We start from the raw sequence: 17,369 nt of genomic DNA, 5'->3' as shown, positions 1-17,369 counted from the left end.
TATTGGACTTGTTTTTTTTTTCAGCGTTAGCCCTTTGGTCCATTTTTCACTCTTCTAGGATTATTTGCCAATTCAGGCTTTTGTCTTTCCGGCCAATTTTGATATTTGTGTTTTCCTAGATATTTTATTATTTTTGCGTAGGTTTTCAGATATGAGTATAAAGTTGCACGTGAAATTTTCTTATGACTGTGTTTCGATATATAAAGAAAAATATGGACAGATATATTAGAAATGTAATGGTGGTTATCTATGGGAAGTGGCAGTGGGATTGTGGAAACAGGTAATGATAGAGTCTTTAAAAACTTTATATCCTTAGTCAATAGAAGAATTTTCAAATAATGGACTTGCTTTACTTTCATAAAGAAGAAGTGTTACTTCGAACATAAATATGAAAACATACAGAATATTATACAGAAGTATATTTATGTTACTAGTCCCAGGACGTCTCACCTGTGTCCTTTCTTCTCAAGCTGGGCTCTGGACTGTCTTCACCCTGGGCGGTGTGGGCAGCAAGGCGGCTGCCCCTCCGGCCCCGTCTTCGCCCCTGGCCAACCAGAGCCTCCTGCTTCTGCTGGTGCTGGCCAACCTGACGGATGCTGCAGACGCGCCGAACCCCTACAGACAGGCCATCATGTCCTTTAAGAATACGCAAGGTTGGTGCTGTTTATTTTTTCTCTGAATATTCTTTGTGATGAGGAGAGAGGGTGTTGTTTACCCCGTATTGTTTATTTCAGTAGTTGTGGAGATGACTGTTCATTATGTTTTCATATTGATTAATGAGAACAACTTAGATGTTCCTGCCTATATTCTAAGAAAGGTCAGATAAATCTTAGATGATGGCTGTGCTTCCTTATATCCATTTAAATTTACATTTCTTTCAGAGGTAACCAAGCTTAGCATCCATCTATCCTGCCTGTTAGGGATAGGAATTAACCTGAAAGAAACTCTAAATGATAGGTCGTTCGCAATTTTTCACTCCAAGTCTATTTGGAGTTTTATAGAACTAAAAATTGGGACAGAACTGAGCAAACCCTTTCTGCAAAGGGGCAGATGGCTTTGCGTGGCCATGTGGTCTCCGTCACCACCTCTTAACTCTGCCACCATAGCACAGGGCGTATAGAACATCAGTGAGTGAGCACGGCTGGTTCCAATAAAAGTTTGCGAAACAGGTGATGGGCTGCGATTTGCCCAACCGTGAGGTAGAACAGAGCAGATAGTTCTGTGTAGACACAGTACTCTCATCAAAAGGTTCTACTCTACAAGCAATATTGATATGCTAGGCTAGGTTGTCAACCAGTATCCCAGCTCCAACGTAATTAAGATGGGTAAGTTACAGTTACTGCAGGGGAATTTTTAAGGCTTCTGAGGCACTTTGCCTTGTCGCTTTTCAGAGCTGCTCTAATACATGTTTCTCATAGACAGTGGGTGAGGGTGCCAGTTCGTGGTGGCTTTGCTAATTCTGGTGTTATTCTTCACAGGGAGCAGGAAGTTTCTAGTAATTTGACAGGTCAAAGTGAAAGCTCACTTATCCAACAGTACTTTGTATTGCCACACTGTGCTCTTACTGACAGTGTGGCTTAATGGTTCAGGAAGTGAGTTTTGGAGTCAGGTGGGTCTCATTTCATGCCACACGTGACTGTCACTGCAGGTCAGCGAGGCCTCTTACACTTGGCTTAATCACAGTAAGCCTCAGTGGCTTTGTTTGTAAAATGGAGATGAAATCACTAACAGTATTTGTATAAGTACCAAGCACCTAAGATTTTTAAAGGATTAGCTCAGACTCTGCAACAAAGCAGAGTTTTATGTGTGTCTACTATTGTTACTTTTGTCGCCACTGTGGGCACACGTTACTGTTTCAAGTGGAACCTCCCTGAGATAGTCATCTTTTCCGAGGCTTCGCTGTACATTGATTCCAGACATTGGCTTTAGAGTTAGACTGACCTGAGTTCATATCCCAGTTTTTATTTATTAATTTTTTTTTAAGTTTCGTATTGTTGTTCACTTACAGTTGTCCCCATTTCCCCCCCTTGGCTTTCCCCCGCCCTGCACACCCTCTACCTTTCCCACCCAGTTTTTTATTTTTTAAATATCAGTTTATTTGTGAAGCAGGGATTATGATCTCTACTGCCCACGGTTCTTTATAAGATTGAAATGAGTATCTGTCATAGAACCGACTCCCTGAATTATTGCTATATTTAAAGAAGCAGTGTTATATAGTGAAAACAATAGAGGCTGATCTTGGAAAAGGTACGTGATCTCCCTGAGCCTCTACTTCACCCTTCATGAAACTGGTCAGCGATGACATGGCCATTGATGGATTTCATAAGGGACGATACCCGCAGTCACTGGAAAGCTGTCGAGATAGTACAGAGACCCACGCTTGGCAGGTTTCAGCTATACAGTGCAGTATTGTCAACTCTGTCGCCATGTTTTACATTAGCTTAGTTCTTCTTTAAGTAAAATTATAAATATAAATTGGAATTTCGAATCTGAAATGTAGCAACTTAGACAAAATTTATGGGAACTGAATTGTATAGATGAGTAGGACTTTCATTACCTATGTAAGGCACAGTCTAGAGAGTAATGGTGTGATATGAAAAATGTCTGTGTTTTCTGTATTCCAGATAACAGCCCTTTCCCCTCGTCAATCCCACATGCTTTCCAGATTAATTTTAACAGTTTGTACACAGCTCTCTGTGAACAGCAGACCTCTGACCAAGCGACCCTCCTCTTGTATACTTTGCTGCATCAGAATAGTAATATTAGAACGTACATGCTGGCTCGCACAGATATGGAAAATCTTGTAAGTATTGTGCTAAACTTTTCATGCTTTTTGTATTTTTAATATTTTGATGAATGATTTATTTTCCCTAGAGGGAAGGTGTATTTGTTTGGTTGCCACAAAGGTGATGGTTGAGAAGTGGACGGGAGATGTCACCAGACACAGAGGTCTGAGTTTGACCCTGTAGGAGACACAGAGCATAGACACGGCATCAGAGTGGGAGAGCACAGCAGCATGACCAGTGTCCCTGTCCTTTAGGTCTGTGACAGCCACCCACTGCTGGCAGCAAAAGGAATGTCCCCTCTGCACCACTTTTTTTACAGGTTGATATCAGGATTCATGAGATATTTGGTAGCCTTTCTTAGTGTTAAACATCATACACTGAGTCACATGGGATGTTAGAATTCATTTGAAGAGGGTAAAATTCATTTCCTGTGTCAGAGTGACAGTAAGGACAAACACAGTGAGAGAGCCTGTCTCCAAACCTGCTGTGTGTGGAAAACACTGGCTTCCACAGCAAAACTGGGTGTAGCAGGGAGCGACTGATGGGAATGAAAGCTTGTGATGAGAGACCTGCTCACCGGTGGGTGGGCATGAGCACAGAGACGAATCTCACCGCAATGTATCCTCAGGGAAATGGTAGCAATGAACAGAAAGTGTGTGACATCACCTGTTCTGGAACGTTCCGTGGTGAGATGTTGGTATGTACAAGGATGCAGAGGGCAGGTGTCTGTATATGATACACAACAGTGGAAAATTCAAAGGTTTTGGTTTTCCTTGGGGTTTCCTTATTTGTTTTGGGATTTTTGTTTTTGAATGTCTTGCATAGATTACTTTGATAATGTCTCACTGATGTCTCTTTATCTGTCCTTTTTCCCTTCTTCTGTCATAAATACTTATCGAAACTATGATTAGAAAATGTGCTATGGACGGAAAGTTGACTGGGCTGATCTGATCTTGTCGTTGTTAACGATTCTTTTATTTTGCAGTCTTTGCTGTTAAGAAGGTCATGTTTGACACAGGACAGGGTTCCTGAGAGTACTTGAGTGTGTGTAGGTCTCTGCTAGGCCAGAGGCAGGGCTGCCACCGCTCAGAGTCAGGGATTGACGGTGCGCCCGGCACAGGGGGAGGTGCTTTCCTCTGCCCCGGCCTTCGCTCTGCACGTGGGAAGTAAGCACGTCCCGCCAGGCTGGCTGGTGACCGTGGGGTTAGAGCAGAGGGTAGGCAGTGAAGGTGTAACGGTTTAAGACATTGGTCTCATGATGAAGTACTAGAAGTAGTAAATTACAATTTGTATTCCCTAGGTTTTACCAATTCTTGAGATCCTGTATCATGTTGAAGAAAGAAATTCACACCACGTGTATATGGCACTTATAATATTGTTGATCCTTACAGAAGACGATGGCTTTAATAGGTCCATTCATGAAGTGGTGAGTTCCCGTTACTTTGATTGCAGTTCCAGGATACACATGTCCCTCCACAAGGTTTACTATGGCCTTAGCGTTTCTTCTTACTTTTCCTGCCAGCTGTTTCCGCTAGCACCCGACTTAGAAATGGTTTGTGAACCATTTATGAAGTGGTGGGGTTTTTTCCTGAATGACTTTTAGGCACTATTAAAAACACTCTTAAAATGGTTTATTTAGTAATTGAGGCAAATGTTTTTGCTGCCACTGGGTTCATGTTCCTTCTCCATTTCATTTCCATTTTTTGGTTGAGGCAGAAATTGTCCAACAGGTTTGCGTCCTGTATACAGAATGCGTGAAAGAATAGGGAACAAAGGGAAGAAAACTAAACAATCAATTTTATATTGATTTGTGGTTTTATGTTTTTATTGATTTTTTATATTTTATATTTTAAAAGAAGGCGTAACATAATTTTACTTTTTAAATTTTAGTCCCGCTGGTGAGTTCCATTCTCAAACTGATTTTATCTTCCTTTTTGGCATTTTCTTTGTGTAAGAGTATATATGGACATTGTGTTAAAACTTATAGAGAAGTAGTAGTTTTTTTTAATTTTATTTTTCAATTATTGACATATAAATTATATTAATTTCAGGTGTGCAACAGAGTGATTAGACACTTACAAACCTTACAAAGTGATCACCACGCTAAGACTAGAACCCCCAGCACTACACATGTTATTACAGTAGCATCGACTGTATTTCCTATGCTGTGCTTTACATCCCATGCCTATTTTTATAACTGGCAGTTTGTATGGAGTACTAGGTGTTAGTGAAAAATAGCACACCCCATGTCTCTCCTATTCCTAATTCCAGCTTTCAGCTCTGTTCGTGCTTACAAATGCTTATGTTGTGTTTCTGGATCTTTCACGTTTAGACATTAACTATTCCTAAGGTGGAGGATGTTATCGGCTCTTTTCCTGCACACAGGTGTGTTCTCTCTGGATTCCCAGCGCCTCACCCCCCGCCCCAGCTCAGACACTCTCTCTTCCGTCTCCCAGCCCCCAGCACGTCAGCCCAAGTGAGAATCCCCTGTAAATCTGTTACAGCATTTGCCTGTTTTCTCTGTCCTCCTTTCTTCTTTGAGTCCTCTGTTCGTCCCCACTGAAGGCTCTCCTCAAATGCCTGGTGATCCTTGCTTACCTGTTCTTACTTAGGAGTGAGGCACTTGTCTGTGTAGCCGATTTCCCTGGGCACCCTACTCCCTGTGGCCTCTCCTCTCCAGCTGGTCAGTTTCTCAGAGGGGACCGTCCCAGTCTCCTTGATGTCGGGGGTAATGAGGGTGGGGCCAGGGGTTTCACTGTTCATTGGGTGCAAACATTTTCTTCTAGTCACAGTGGGGCTTCTGTGTCACCTTGCCTTTCTCTGATGTTCCATTCAAACCTTTTTTTGCCTCTGATATAGTGTGACTATCATTTCAACTAAGATTTTCAGAATCTTGACACTATAGAAAGAGGATAAAACATACAAATTTCTTGATTCTTGTATTTAAAGTTCCACCAAAGAGAAAATATTTGCACTGGTTTATTCAAATTTTTAATATAACATTTACTTCTCTTTTGATAAAGAATAAAAAACCAGTATGATTTTTAAAAACATTTAAAAATTGAAGTATAGAAATAGAAAGTGTGCAAATTTCCAAGGTGTAACATAGGAGCTTTTGCATATGGGTGCCTATACCTATGTCACTGCCTCCCAGATTAGTGTTTGCCTCTCCTGGATTTACAGCGTATTCCCTTACATTAGCTTCTTTACTTAGCACAGTGTTTCTGAAATATACCTATGGTATTAAGTCATTAACCTGTTCTTTATTACTATGTGCTACTCCATTGTATGAATATACCACAGTGTATTTATCCATTCTCTTGTTGGTGGATTTGGCTTTTTTTCCGGTTTGGGGCTATTTTTGATAAAACTGCTCACACTTTTGGACATGTATTTCAGTGGGCATATGCCCTCATTCTCTTGAATATATTCCTAGGAGTATGGTTGCTCGGTCACAAGATAGGTGTGTGTTTAGCTTTAAGAGATCCTAGTTAAACTGCAGCTGTGAGTACCCCACCCCTCAGCAGTTTCACTCCAGGTTTATCCAGGAAGACCTTGTGTATTTGCACAGAGAGGCTGTGCCTTTTACTCGTTACCCACAGTGCCACTCATAGCCCTGAAAACGTTTACAACGTGCAGAGTGAGACAGGCAGGGTGCTGACTGCACGCAGAGAGGAAGAGAGGAGGGCGAAAGTGGGGCGAACAACGCCCTGGGGCTCCGCCAGGTCTGTGGGGTTTCATCTGCAGGGGCAGCAGCAAACACAAAACAAGCAGCCACGCAGAAAACTTTCACTAGTCATGAATAAATGGAAATGCTTAAAATTTTACATTTTTTATTTTTCAAGCGATAGCCAGCTACCGTTGAGAGGGCTTTTGCCACATGCCAGCCTCCGAGTTAAGACTGCAGAACAGGCCAGGGGTGGGTCACTTGGGGTTGGGGGCCAGGTGACCTGAGTTGACCTGAGCAGGAGTTTACTGTGGAGGCGCTGCGCGCACTTGCACGGAGCTGAATGCACTGCTCCTTCGTCATTCTTGCCTGTTTCCGTGTCCCCTGTCTCCTTCCCAGGATCCTGGGGAACTTGGGGGGTTTGGCAGAATTACTAGTGAGTATCTGTTTTTATTGGTCTTTTGAAGACTCAAGGTGCAACTATAGATATAGTATTTAGAGTTAATTGTATTTTTATGGATTATAATTGTGGTTTTGGGGGTTTTTGTTTGTTGTTGTTTGGTAGTCCATAGTTTCCTTCTCTTGAATTTTTCTGGCCGTTAGCTTTTGTTGTGGCTACGGTGGCAAGGAAGGACAGCCAAGTGCCTCTCCCCCAGAACTGGTGTGTGGGTGGTTCGTGCTGAGTCTCTGCTTGCTTTGGGCTTTTATTTTCCTAGGAGTAGAATTCTAGAGCCATGGTCTATTCCTTTAAACTTGATGGGCATTGTTCTCTTGTCCTTCAGGTGCATGGCGCTCAAGATAAGAAGCTACGTAATGTTAAACTGCCTCTCTCTCTTTTTGGTTAAAGCATGTTTCCTCTTTCTGGAAGCCAATAGGGTTTTTCCATATGCTGTGAATTCAGAAATTTTACCACAATATACTTTGTTTTTCTTTCCCTCAAAGAAATTTTCTCCTGTTACTATTTTTTCCTTTAATTTTTAGTCTGTCCCTTTTGTTAAGTAGATATTAGATATCTACTTTTCTTTTATACTTTGTCTCTTTGCTTTTTATTGCTGTTATCTAAGAGAAATTCTAAATTTAATCTATCAAATCACAAAATCAGTTTCCTGTAATGCACATCCTGCTAATTCTCTCTCTCTCTCTACCATATTTTTAATTTTTCTCAGCTTTTCTTCATTTTGTGATTCTCCTTACTCCTAGTAGCTTGTTCTTATTTTATGGATCAAGTATTCTGTCAAGTCTCATCAAATATACTAATTAGAATTAACATTTTTCCAGATTCTTCAAGTATTTGTTTAATTAGGGGGTCTATTTGTTCCATGTGTTCAGTTTCACATTATTTATTTACTTGGTGAACTTTTTATCATGAACACATTAAATGTTAACGTAATTAGAAAAAAATGGTATTATGAGTCACCATGGACTCATCTTAAACACTCTTCTGTTTTTATTTTATCTTCCTACCCTGCCCTCACTGCCTTTTGTATTTTGGCTAAAATCTCTTTGAGATTCTAATATTTAATTAGAACTAATACTTAACTCACTTTCTCCAATTATCTTTAAGATGTCATTTTGAGTTGGTTGGTTCAAATTGGTTTCCAAAGTCCATTTACTGTATTTAGTTCCGAAGACTCTTTTTCATCTATGATTGTCTCTCCCTTTCCCATCTTTTATATACCATTTATTTGTTGTAGAGACTGGGTTATTTGTTTAGTAGAGTTTTCTCCATTTGGCTTTGGCTGATTATATCATCACGTTATTTAACATGTACTTCAATCCTCAGTATTTCATGTACATCAGTGATTAGAACAGAGGCTTGGTTTGATGTAGCGTAGTTCTCTTTTAGACTGATTTTTTCTACCTCCCTTGTGGCTTCTTGTCCCTTCACAGTTATCGCTGAAAGGCTAGACTCCTTTCTTTTGAAAGGTGGTGGGACCTCCCCCTCAGGTGTGAGTGAGTGATGGAGGTCAGCTGTGCTCTGCAGAGGGCGTGTTCTCTTACTGGAGAAGGCAGGAGTCAGCCCAGAAGTCTTTCTTCGTTGGGCACAGATGGGGAAGTACAGGACACATTGACTCCCTGAGGCGAGGAGAAAGAGAGTAACAGTGTCTTAAACAGAAGAAGACATCAGGGAATTGCAGTGCTCAGCTGAGCCTGTTGGTTTTGCTGCATTTTACCTCCCTGTGTGGTAGCCCAGAACTGTCTGCTGCGCTGCCCACTTTTTTGCATCTGTCTCTCTCTCTCTCTCTCTTTCTTTTTCTCTTCGACACCCTTGTCGCAGATCTACAGTGGAGCTGTGCCAGCTTAAGTGAGAAGACAGTTCTGCCTTCTGAGGCCTGGGGGGAGCTGCCTGCTCCGAGCGGTCAGAGAGGAACATAGGCACGTCTTTTCTTGAAGACCTTGGCTATTCGCATGTTTGGCCTTTTCCTGGATGCAGCAGGAGGCTTTCTGTGGCCGTTGGGGCAGCTCCACTTTTCAGGAAGCTCTGTGGTTTCCTTACATTTGCCTTCAAACTGCTGATTGTCTTTGCTGTCGTTCTTTCCTATGTGCCACACCTCCCTTCTGTCTGCTAACCATTCCTCCTCCGTTTAGACCTGGTTTTGCTCTTGAATATTTAAGAAGGAAGAAGTCAGCACATCCACAGTTTGGCTACCGTGAACCGAAGGTCTCACGGTTCACTGTCACGTTTAACTCGTAGCGTGGCCACGGCTTATGCGAAGTCAGAGACACAGACAGTCCTTTTTTCCCAAATCAGGCATGTTTACTTACACTTATCTCCCCCATTACAGATATTAAAAAATATTACTTGGTATTCAGAGCGGGTTTTAACAGAAATTTCACTGGGGAGTCTCCTGATACTGGTCGTAATAAGAACCATTCAATACAACATGACAAGGACAAGAGTAAGTATGTCACTGCTACTTTTTTGTCTTTATCCATACAGTATGAGTAAGACTGTAGTTTCACGTAGTGTCAATATTTAGAGGGCCAACATTCTCCTGAAATACGGTGGAAAAATACAGATCAGTGTACAGTCACTGTATTACATGATCCTAAGGTACTGCATATAGTATCTGTTTCTTAATATTTAGTAGATTGTATGACTAGAGAAATTTTTATGAAATTGAAAACAGGCCGTGGAGCACATTTAGGTGAAAGATGCTGTCTTCTGTGCTGGACCAATAACACGGATTTTCCTGTTATGAGCAACAGCAGACTTAGAAGATAAGAGCACAAGAAAAAATGGATTCAGTTGGGAAAGCGAGTACTTTAAAGAGGAAAAGAAAAATCTCAACTGGATTGTATTTGCGGTAGTACCTCGGAGCGCATTTCAGTTCCAGTCCATAGGGAAGCTGTATACAGAGTTCATAACTCGGAGCAGCAGTCACGTTTACTGCCCTGTCTTCAGTCATTTCCTTCTGCGGGGCTGATGCAGATACGCGTCCACAGTCTTTCATTTGAAACCCTAGGCACCAGATGTGTTTTCGAATGGAGACTGTTTTGATTTTAGAAAGGTAATTATAGTGCATATGCTTATACTGTATGTAACCATTAGGTCTGGAGCAGCACACTGTAATTAAACATTAATATTTTTGCAGCGAAATACTTCCGTATTCACCAGGGCAGGGATAATGAAGGCCGTAAATAGCATCATACTCTTTTGTGCCAGACGTTGCTTCCAAATGGGTGAAAAACCTTTGAACTTTCAGGGCTCTATCGACTTTCGGAATCAGAGAAAAGGGACCTGAGCTTTCAAAAATCAGTGACAGTCGAGTTTACATTTGCTTCTAATTAACCTTGTTTACGATGTAGAGGAGACTTGAATGCTTTCAACTCTCTGTTCTCGGACAGGACAAGTACCTCCACACCAACTGCTTGGCCGCTCTGGCGAACATGTCGGCGCAGTTCCGCTCTCTCCACCAGTACGCGGCCCAGAGGATCATCAGGTAAATGTGAGCTTGGAAAGAACCCTGCCTCTTGCCTTCTGACTGGCCCATTGGAAAGGATATCACGGTGGTCCCTTTCAAAGGTTATCTGCGAGGAGTATCAAGTTTTCCCACTTAATTTTATATCACCTTGTTTGGTTGAAAAGATCTTGTTCTCCTTTGTTTTCTAGCCGAACTTTTCAGTCAAAAGTAATTGTATTTTCTTTCAATATTTTTATAGATCTGGTTTTAAGCTTTGCATATTATATTTTTACAGAGGAACAGGTATATTTCTTAGAAATACAACCTAAGTTTTAATTAACATATTCGTTGAGCATTTTATAGAACCTTGTACTACCCTTCTGAAGAATTACCTGTGTTTGTTTTGGGGGATTCTTTTTATAGCATATTAGTTATGCTCTATTAGTTTTTGTATTGTATCAATTTCTTTCTGTACCATTATTAGTTTTCTGTTGCTGCCACAAGTTAGTGACTTAAAAGAACACATGTATTAATGTAGTTCTGTAGGTTAGAGGTTCAGCAGGGGTCTCACCGGGCTAACTTCAAGGAATCAGCAGGCGGCCGCCCTTTCTGGGTGCTCTGGAGAGAATCGGTGTCCTCGCCTTTTCCAGCTGCTGGAAGCTGGCTGCATTTCTTGGCTCATGGCCCCTTCCCCCCTTTCCCAAGCCAGCAACAGCAGGTTGTTGCATCCTCCTCAGGCCTCCTCTTCTCCTTCCCTCTTCCACTTTGCGGATCCTTGTGATTGCCTTGGCCCTACCCAAATGATCCACACCAACAGACCCATCTCAAGGTCCTTAACTGAATCAAGACTGCAGAGTCCCGCTGCCCTGTGAGGTAACACAGTTACAGGTTCAGGGCATGAGGATGTAGGTATTTTGGAGGGAGCCCTTTTTCTGCCTGCCACAATATCACCAGAAATTCCTCCGTCTCCCCTCCCTCTTGGCCAAAGACATGCTCTTTATGGGTAGGAAAGCTGATTAACAAATGATGAATGAATACCTTTTGCAGAGATTTGTAACATATGTGGGCACTTTTGGATCTTCAGGTGGGACGCTCAGTGTGGTGCTGGTGGCTCTCAAGTCGGACATTGGTTAGATGTCTGTCTAGTCAGATTGTTTCCTACAGGCCTGCTTTTTGGGCAGTGCTATTTTGGTGACCAGTTTTTATGTTCCAGCCATTGGTGGTGATCGCAACTCACATTATTTTAAACTCTAATCTTACCCTTTGTTGCCTGGTTAGAGACATTTATTGACCCAGGCTCATTCTTAGCAATAACTCAGAATTAACTTATAGTCTTTGTCTGTTTATTTGTAGTCAGAAGATAGCAGAGAATATTTTTTGCTAAATTAAACGAAAAGAATTCAATATAATGTGTTAAGACATTATGATACTTTTAATGCATTAAACCATTATAATATATCAATAATAATTAACATGCAATCTCGGCCTGCGGTTTGAACTTAGGAGACCATTCACTGGAGTGACTTCGGACCAGTGCCGTCTAGAGTAATCATTTAGAGTGGACATAGTGTCTCCTCACACCCCAGATTCTCCCAGGTGTTTCTAAAAATTAGCCTTTGTCACGGTGCTTTAGTTCTGCGTGACAGATTTAATGACACCTGTGCTACTTTGTGGTCTGTTTTTCTTTATGTGTATGTGGAGTTTTATAATGGTTTTCTGAAGATTTCATTATAAATTAATTTTCCTCGACTGATTGGTGAACATTTGGCCTAGTCAGTATGAAAGTGCCAGATGAACTGGTTCATAACTTAAAAGTTCTTATAAAATGTGTCAAGCAAAATTAAATTAAAATTTTCTAGGTATAAGAATTGGAAAAATGCAACTAAAGCGCTGTGCGCAGTTTTCCATATGTGATGATGAAAGTGGAAAACCAGTCATACTTGGAGAAATCAACGTAATTTAGATTTCTGATTTGGGGATTTTTTGATCATATATTAGTAAGGAGTAGTGCTTTACTTCATTTTAACAGAGCTTTGTTTACTATTAATAAGGAACTGTGTTAGGGAGTGTCGGAATTACTTATAACAATGTCTGCTCTCAGGTAGCTTGTACTTCAGCAGCGGAGATATGACAAGGCCAGACATACAGAAAGGACAGCAGAGTGTCATACATGTTAGAATGACCTCCTGCGGGGAGGGCGAGTGATTGGTGTGGAGAACAGTGAGCTCCCATCTAACTGAGAAACTGGATGAGGTTGATGGAGAGGGATGGCAGTGGGGACTAGCCTGAGAGAGGCAGGCAGGCATCTACCATGACACCCTGAAGCAGACAGGAGGGGGCGCTAGTGAGAGCAGGGTTTCGTTTAGAAGAGAGCCTAACCCATGCAGTCGGCGTGTCGTGGGTCTGTGCAGGGTTACAGGAGCAAAACCGTAATGAGCCAGCTGGGCCTTCTTGTGGAGGGCCTTCTCTGTCAGAGCCGCAGGCTAGGGCGGTGCAGCAGCAAGGGAAAGATGGTCTGCTTTTCATTCACAACAGCAACAAAAGAAAATGAGAATAAATGAACTGTAAATGGGTTTTAAAAGAAATAATCTGATGGAGACGTCTAGAGTCACCAGTTTCAGCAGAGATGCTATGAGCGTGCTCTGTCTGTCGCACTGAGGGATGTGCAGTTCTGGTACGTCCCCAGGTGCTGCCAGTGCCTCTGGGCCGGGGGCCACAGTTGAGTAGCCAGTGTGGACCCGAGTGTCCCCATCATCCAGGAGGGCGACTTCTCGTTAGAAATGCAGAGGGTCGGCCCCGCTTCACGAAACCTGCTGCGCCCAAGTCTTCACTTTAACAAGATCCCCCAAGGGACTTCTATGCACATTGAGGGTTGGGAAGCACTTTGAATTTGGGCCTGAGAAATCAAGATTTATTCCCTTAGAAAGCACTTGTCTCAAATTGGAAATGGGGCCCAGCTCTTTTGTATCTTGAGGGAACTCATTTTATAGTTTACGTCTAGGGTATGGAATTGTAAAGGATGATAAGGAACGCATAGCAGACGCTGTTCAGATGCACGGAAGACTTATGACAGCCGTGCGACTCAGGGGTCGCCAGATGCTCTGGTGACGCCTTCGAGTGATCAGCTTTCACGTGCACGTTCTCCAGACCTTTAGGAGGAGACTGCCCGGTTTGGTGTCTGTCACTTGCACCATGTGATCTCTAATAGTGCAAAACAGAGTGACATATTTCATTGCTATGAAAATAGGATATGAATAAAGCTTTTAAAAACCTTCTTAGCTAGACATAAATGTAAGGAATGATTTCATATGGTGTCTGAGCTACTGTTTCATATTTAATGACAACATGTCTTCCACTAACTTGGTATTCTAGAAAAGTCACAAACATGATTTCAGTATTTCTTATCTGTGAAGACTTTGAATATGCTCTAAGCATGGATATTTGAAGTCATTGTTTGAGACTAGGCCTATTAGTTCAATTAAAAGCATTTTTAGGAAGTAGACTGTGTGTGAGGGATTGGTGTGGGTTACGAGGATGTCACTTCCTGCCCTGGGGCTCCTCCTGTTGCCTCTCCTATTCTCTCCACACTGGCTCCTTCCTCTGGCTCCTCCCTCACATTGGGCTTCACAGATCCTAGATGGGTTTCTTTACTCTAAATGGCTTTCTTGTCTTTCTGCCCCCTTTCCCTGGGAGTTCCCATGTATGCCTGTGACTTCACCTGCTTTGCACTTGTGTGTGGGAAGCCGCCCAGATCTACATGAATAATCCTGGTCCCTTGTGTTTGGAGGCAGGCGGTGTGGTCTAGTGATTCAGAGCACAGACTAAGTTTGGGATGCCAGCTTTAAAATGTACTAGCTGTGGCATCTTAGAGAAGTTACTTTACCTCTGTGCAGCAGTTTTCCCCTCTGTGAGGCTGGGTGACTGTGGCTGCTCTCTTATCTGAATGGATATGGTGAGGAGTGAGCGAGTTAATGCTTGTGAAGGCCTGGTACATAATGTGTACTGTAAGTGCTGGCTAGCCAAACCCGATCTCTGCTAGCCTCACGACCTGGGTACTCCACACTTACCTCACACTTTTATTCTCTTTAACACTATACTCATTTTTAAACCTGGTCTTCCGTTCAAATTTCCTCTCCTAAGTAGTGGCCAGTTTTACCGCAGCCACCTAAATTGCCAAGCCAAAAACCAAGTACTCTTCTACCCTTTCTACTTTCTCCTCAATTCCACGTCTAACTGTGCCCAGGGATTCTCTCTAACGCTGCCATTGTAACCTGCGTTCATACTGTCTTTTCTGTCTCTCCTGTTGCGGCCTTGGTTCACATCACCTAAACTGTGCCATTTGTCTTTCTCTGGCCCTTTTGCCTCCCTACGTGGCCCTCCACAGTTGACCTCTATCTACACTCTGGCATTCGTCTGAATGAAAAACATACCCGATCTCATTGCTCCTTATGTGAGTGTTGCAACAGTTAACAATGGCTCGTAAAGTCTTTTGCAGCTCTGTTTCTTTTCTGTTACAGTGTTACAACATTTCTGAAATAATTTTGATCTAGAAATAAACCCAGATAACATCTCTGCAAAATACTTCTTGATGTTAATATTTCTAGATACGAATCCCTTGCCAAAAGGACCGTCAGTTTGCCTGTATTTCCCTAAATGAAGACCTCAGTGAATACAGAATGAGAGTTGTTAATAACATGTTTTATTTCAGATTGGTAGGAGGTCTGAGCAATGGTTCTACAATGTAAGTACTTCTGTTGAACGTGTATGATTCAGTTTTTAAAAGTGGGAATTAACGTGTTCTTGCTGAATGCATAGGCAGTGAAGAAATTTCAGTTCTCCTTTGGTCTTTGCTGATCCGCGTTTGATCTTGGTGAAGCTGTAGCCAAGAAAGGAAGGAGGAATGTTTTGCCTTAAAAATCTGGCTTCCTGCACTTCCTACAGCCAGTGGTACTTTGAAGGTAGCTAAATTTTTTAGAAAAATCTGACATGACTTGCTTTTTAGTTTAATGTTTTTCTTAAGAAATTATATAAAGAGCATTTAGCTCCCAGTTGAAGACAGCCGCCAGTTGAAAATTTAAGTTTCCAATAGAACATTTCTAACTGTACAGAGATAGCCACGAATTATTAAGCCCCATTCATGTCGATGACTGTGAAGGACCTGAGATTTTTACCCTACTTTCAAGCTGACAAACTAGACTGCCACGGTTTGTGGGTCCTGGTAGAGACTCAGACGTCTGGGTTGGAGGCAGAGGCAGGTTTATTACTCACAGCATCGGTAGGAGCCGGCGTGTCATTGTTTTCTTCAGTGGCTCCTCACGCCCACAGGGCAGCGTGAGGAGGGCCAGCTGGTGCCTGCGTGAGCAGTGGGTGGTGTTACAAGAGAGAAGCCCTGAGCTTAAGAAGCCCCAGTCACTCAGAGTAGACTCGAAGCCAACCTGCCCAACCTTTGTTTTGCATTGGAGAGCAGACTGCCCTCTGCCCTGGAGGGAGACCCTATCTCTGCCCCCTGTGTTCACGCTACGACACTCAGGAAAAGATAGTTCAGAGCGAGCTGTGAGTGCCTCTGCTTGCCGATGGGCCACAGCACGCAAGACCCATGGGGCATTGTCTTCACCTGGCTGCGTGTTTCTATGGCCAGCTGGAAAAACGTGTCACTCTGTCGTTAGGGTAGCCAGGTGACACTGCTCTCGGTTTTATGCCACCCTTGCCAGTGCGTTGGATTGACGTGCCCTAGAAGGAGTAAGAGACCGAGTGGCCTCGAGGTCTCTGCGTTGTCCGTGTGTCCTGATGCCCCTCCTGCTCCACGTCAGTGTCATTACGCAGCCCCGAAAGACTGTTCTTTAGTGGCTCTGACATAACCAGATGCTTTTGTTTTAAACACAAATCATAAAACTGTGGGTTTGGAGGGCGGTTAAAGAGCGTCTAAGAGCTCGCATATTTGCATGTGGAAATCCTGAAACCCAGAGTTGTTATGTTGCCGTGCAAGTGCACCCTGTTGTGGGAGCAGACTCAGAGCGTGGTGTGGGGTTCTTTCCGGGACAAAAGAGAACAGGCGTGCCCACTCCGCCCCTGCCAGTTTCATGTGATTGGGGTACCTGGCATGTTACAAAACACCGAGAACAGAGAAGAGATATGCTTGAGTTATACCTTAAAACGTGAGCAGTTACTCCCTTTTAAATTGCTGATGAGGGAGGCTGCTCTGTTCTCCATCTGTCTGGCTTCTAGTCCTTTTCTAAACTTTCTTTAGAAACCTCAGGTTGGATTTTGTTTGTATAAATAGTTTTAGCTCCTTACAGAAAAACTCACAAAACTTAACATTATTTTACTCAACTCCCACAAGACGGTGATAAAAATCAGTATTAAAATAAAAACTACTTCAAAAGCTATGTATCATGCTGACCTTAGTCCAGTTTCAGTTTGTTAGTTAAGAAACTTTTCTATTTGTATTACAGTAATTAGATGATTGGAATACTCAAATTACTTTAAAATTTCATCTGAGTAGCCCTGACTTGGTGTGGCTCAGTGGACTGAGTGCCGGCCTGTGAACCAAAGGGTCTCTGGTTCGATTCCCAGTTGGGGCACATTCCTAAGTTGTGGGCCAGGTGCCCAGTAGGGGGTGGGCAAGGGGCATCCACACATTGATGTTTCTCTCCCTCTCTCGCTCCTTGCCCTTCCCTCTCTCTAAAAATAAATAAATATTTAAAAAAATTTAATCTGACTAAAGATGCACAGTGGATCGGCCATTTTTGGTTGGAGTGGAAGGGGAGGGGTGAAGAAAGTGTGGTGTGGTGTGGTAGGGGAATACAGTTAACTACCAGCGTAGAAGGTGACTTCTTGAGCCTGTGAATTTGTCCATGAGTAAATTCACTGGGGTCAGTAAACTTAGTGACTTTTTTCACTTCTAATTTGTAAAACTCAGAACATATTTAAAGAGAATACTGTAATGAACCTCAAGGCTCCCGTCATGTAACTTCAACAAATACATTAGCTCATGACCAACTTTTTTTTGTT

The 17,369-nt window shown here is 42.6% G+C and overlaps 1 protein-coding gene across 2 annotated transcripts in view; it reads left to right on the top strand.

Annotated features, from left to right (window-relative positions):
* DYM (dymeclin) overlaps positions 1-17,369 on the top strand; it is a 281,550-nt gene that overhangs the window by 122,099 nt on the left and 142,082 nt on the right. For both annotated transcript variants that reach the window (XM_037034043.1, XM_037034035.1), the window contains exons 9-13: positions 471-653; positions 2,625-2,803; positions 4,087-4,212; positions 9,240-9,353; positions 10,303-10,397. In XM_037034043.1, the coding sequence (XP_036889938.1) occupies positions 471-653; positions 2,625-2,803; positions 4,087-4,212; positions 9,240-9,353; positions 10,303-10,397 (697 nt within the window). The remainder of the gene's footprint in view (positions 1-470; positions 654-2,624; positions 2,804-4,086; positions 4,213-9,239; positions 9,354-10,302; positions 10,398-17,369) is intronic.

The sequence above is a fragment of the Sturnira hondurensis genome, unplaced genomic scaffold (assembly GCF_014824575.4).
Source record: "Sturnira hondurensis isolate 20B ecotype Veracruz unplaced genomic scaffold, ASM1482457v3 Scaffold0001872, whole genome shotgun sequence".
In the NCBI taxonomy this organism is placed as follows: Eukaryota; Metazoa; Chordata; class Mammalia; order Chiroptera; family Phyllostomidae; genus Sturnira; species Sturnira hondurensis.
Note: the sequence above shows the minus strand (reverse complement) of the source record. Positions and strands in the feature narration are given on the sequence as shown.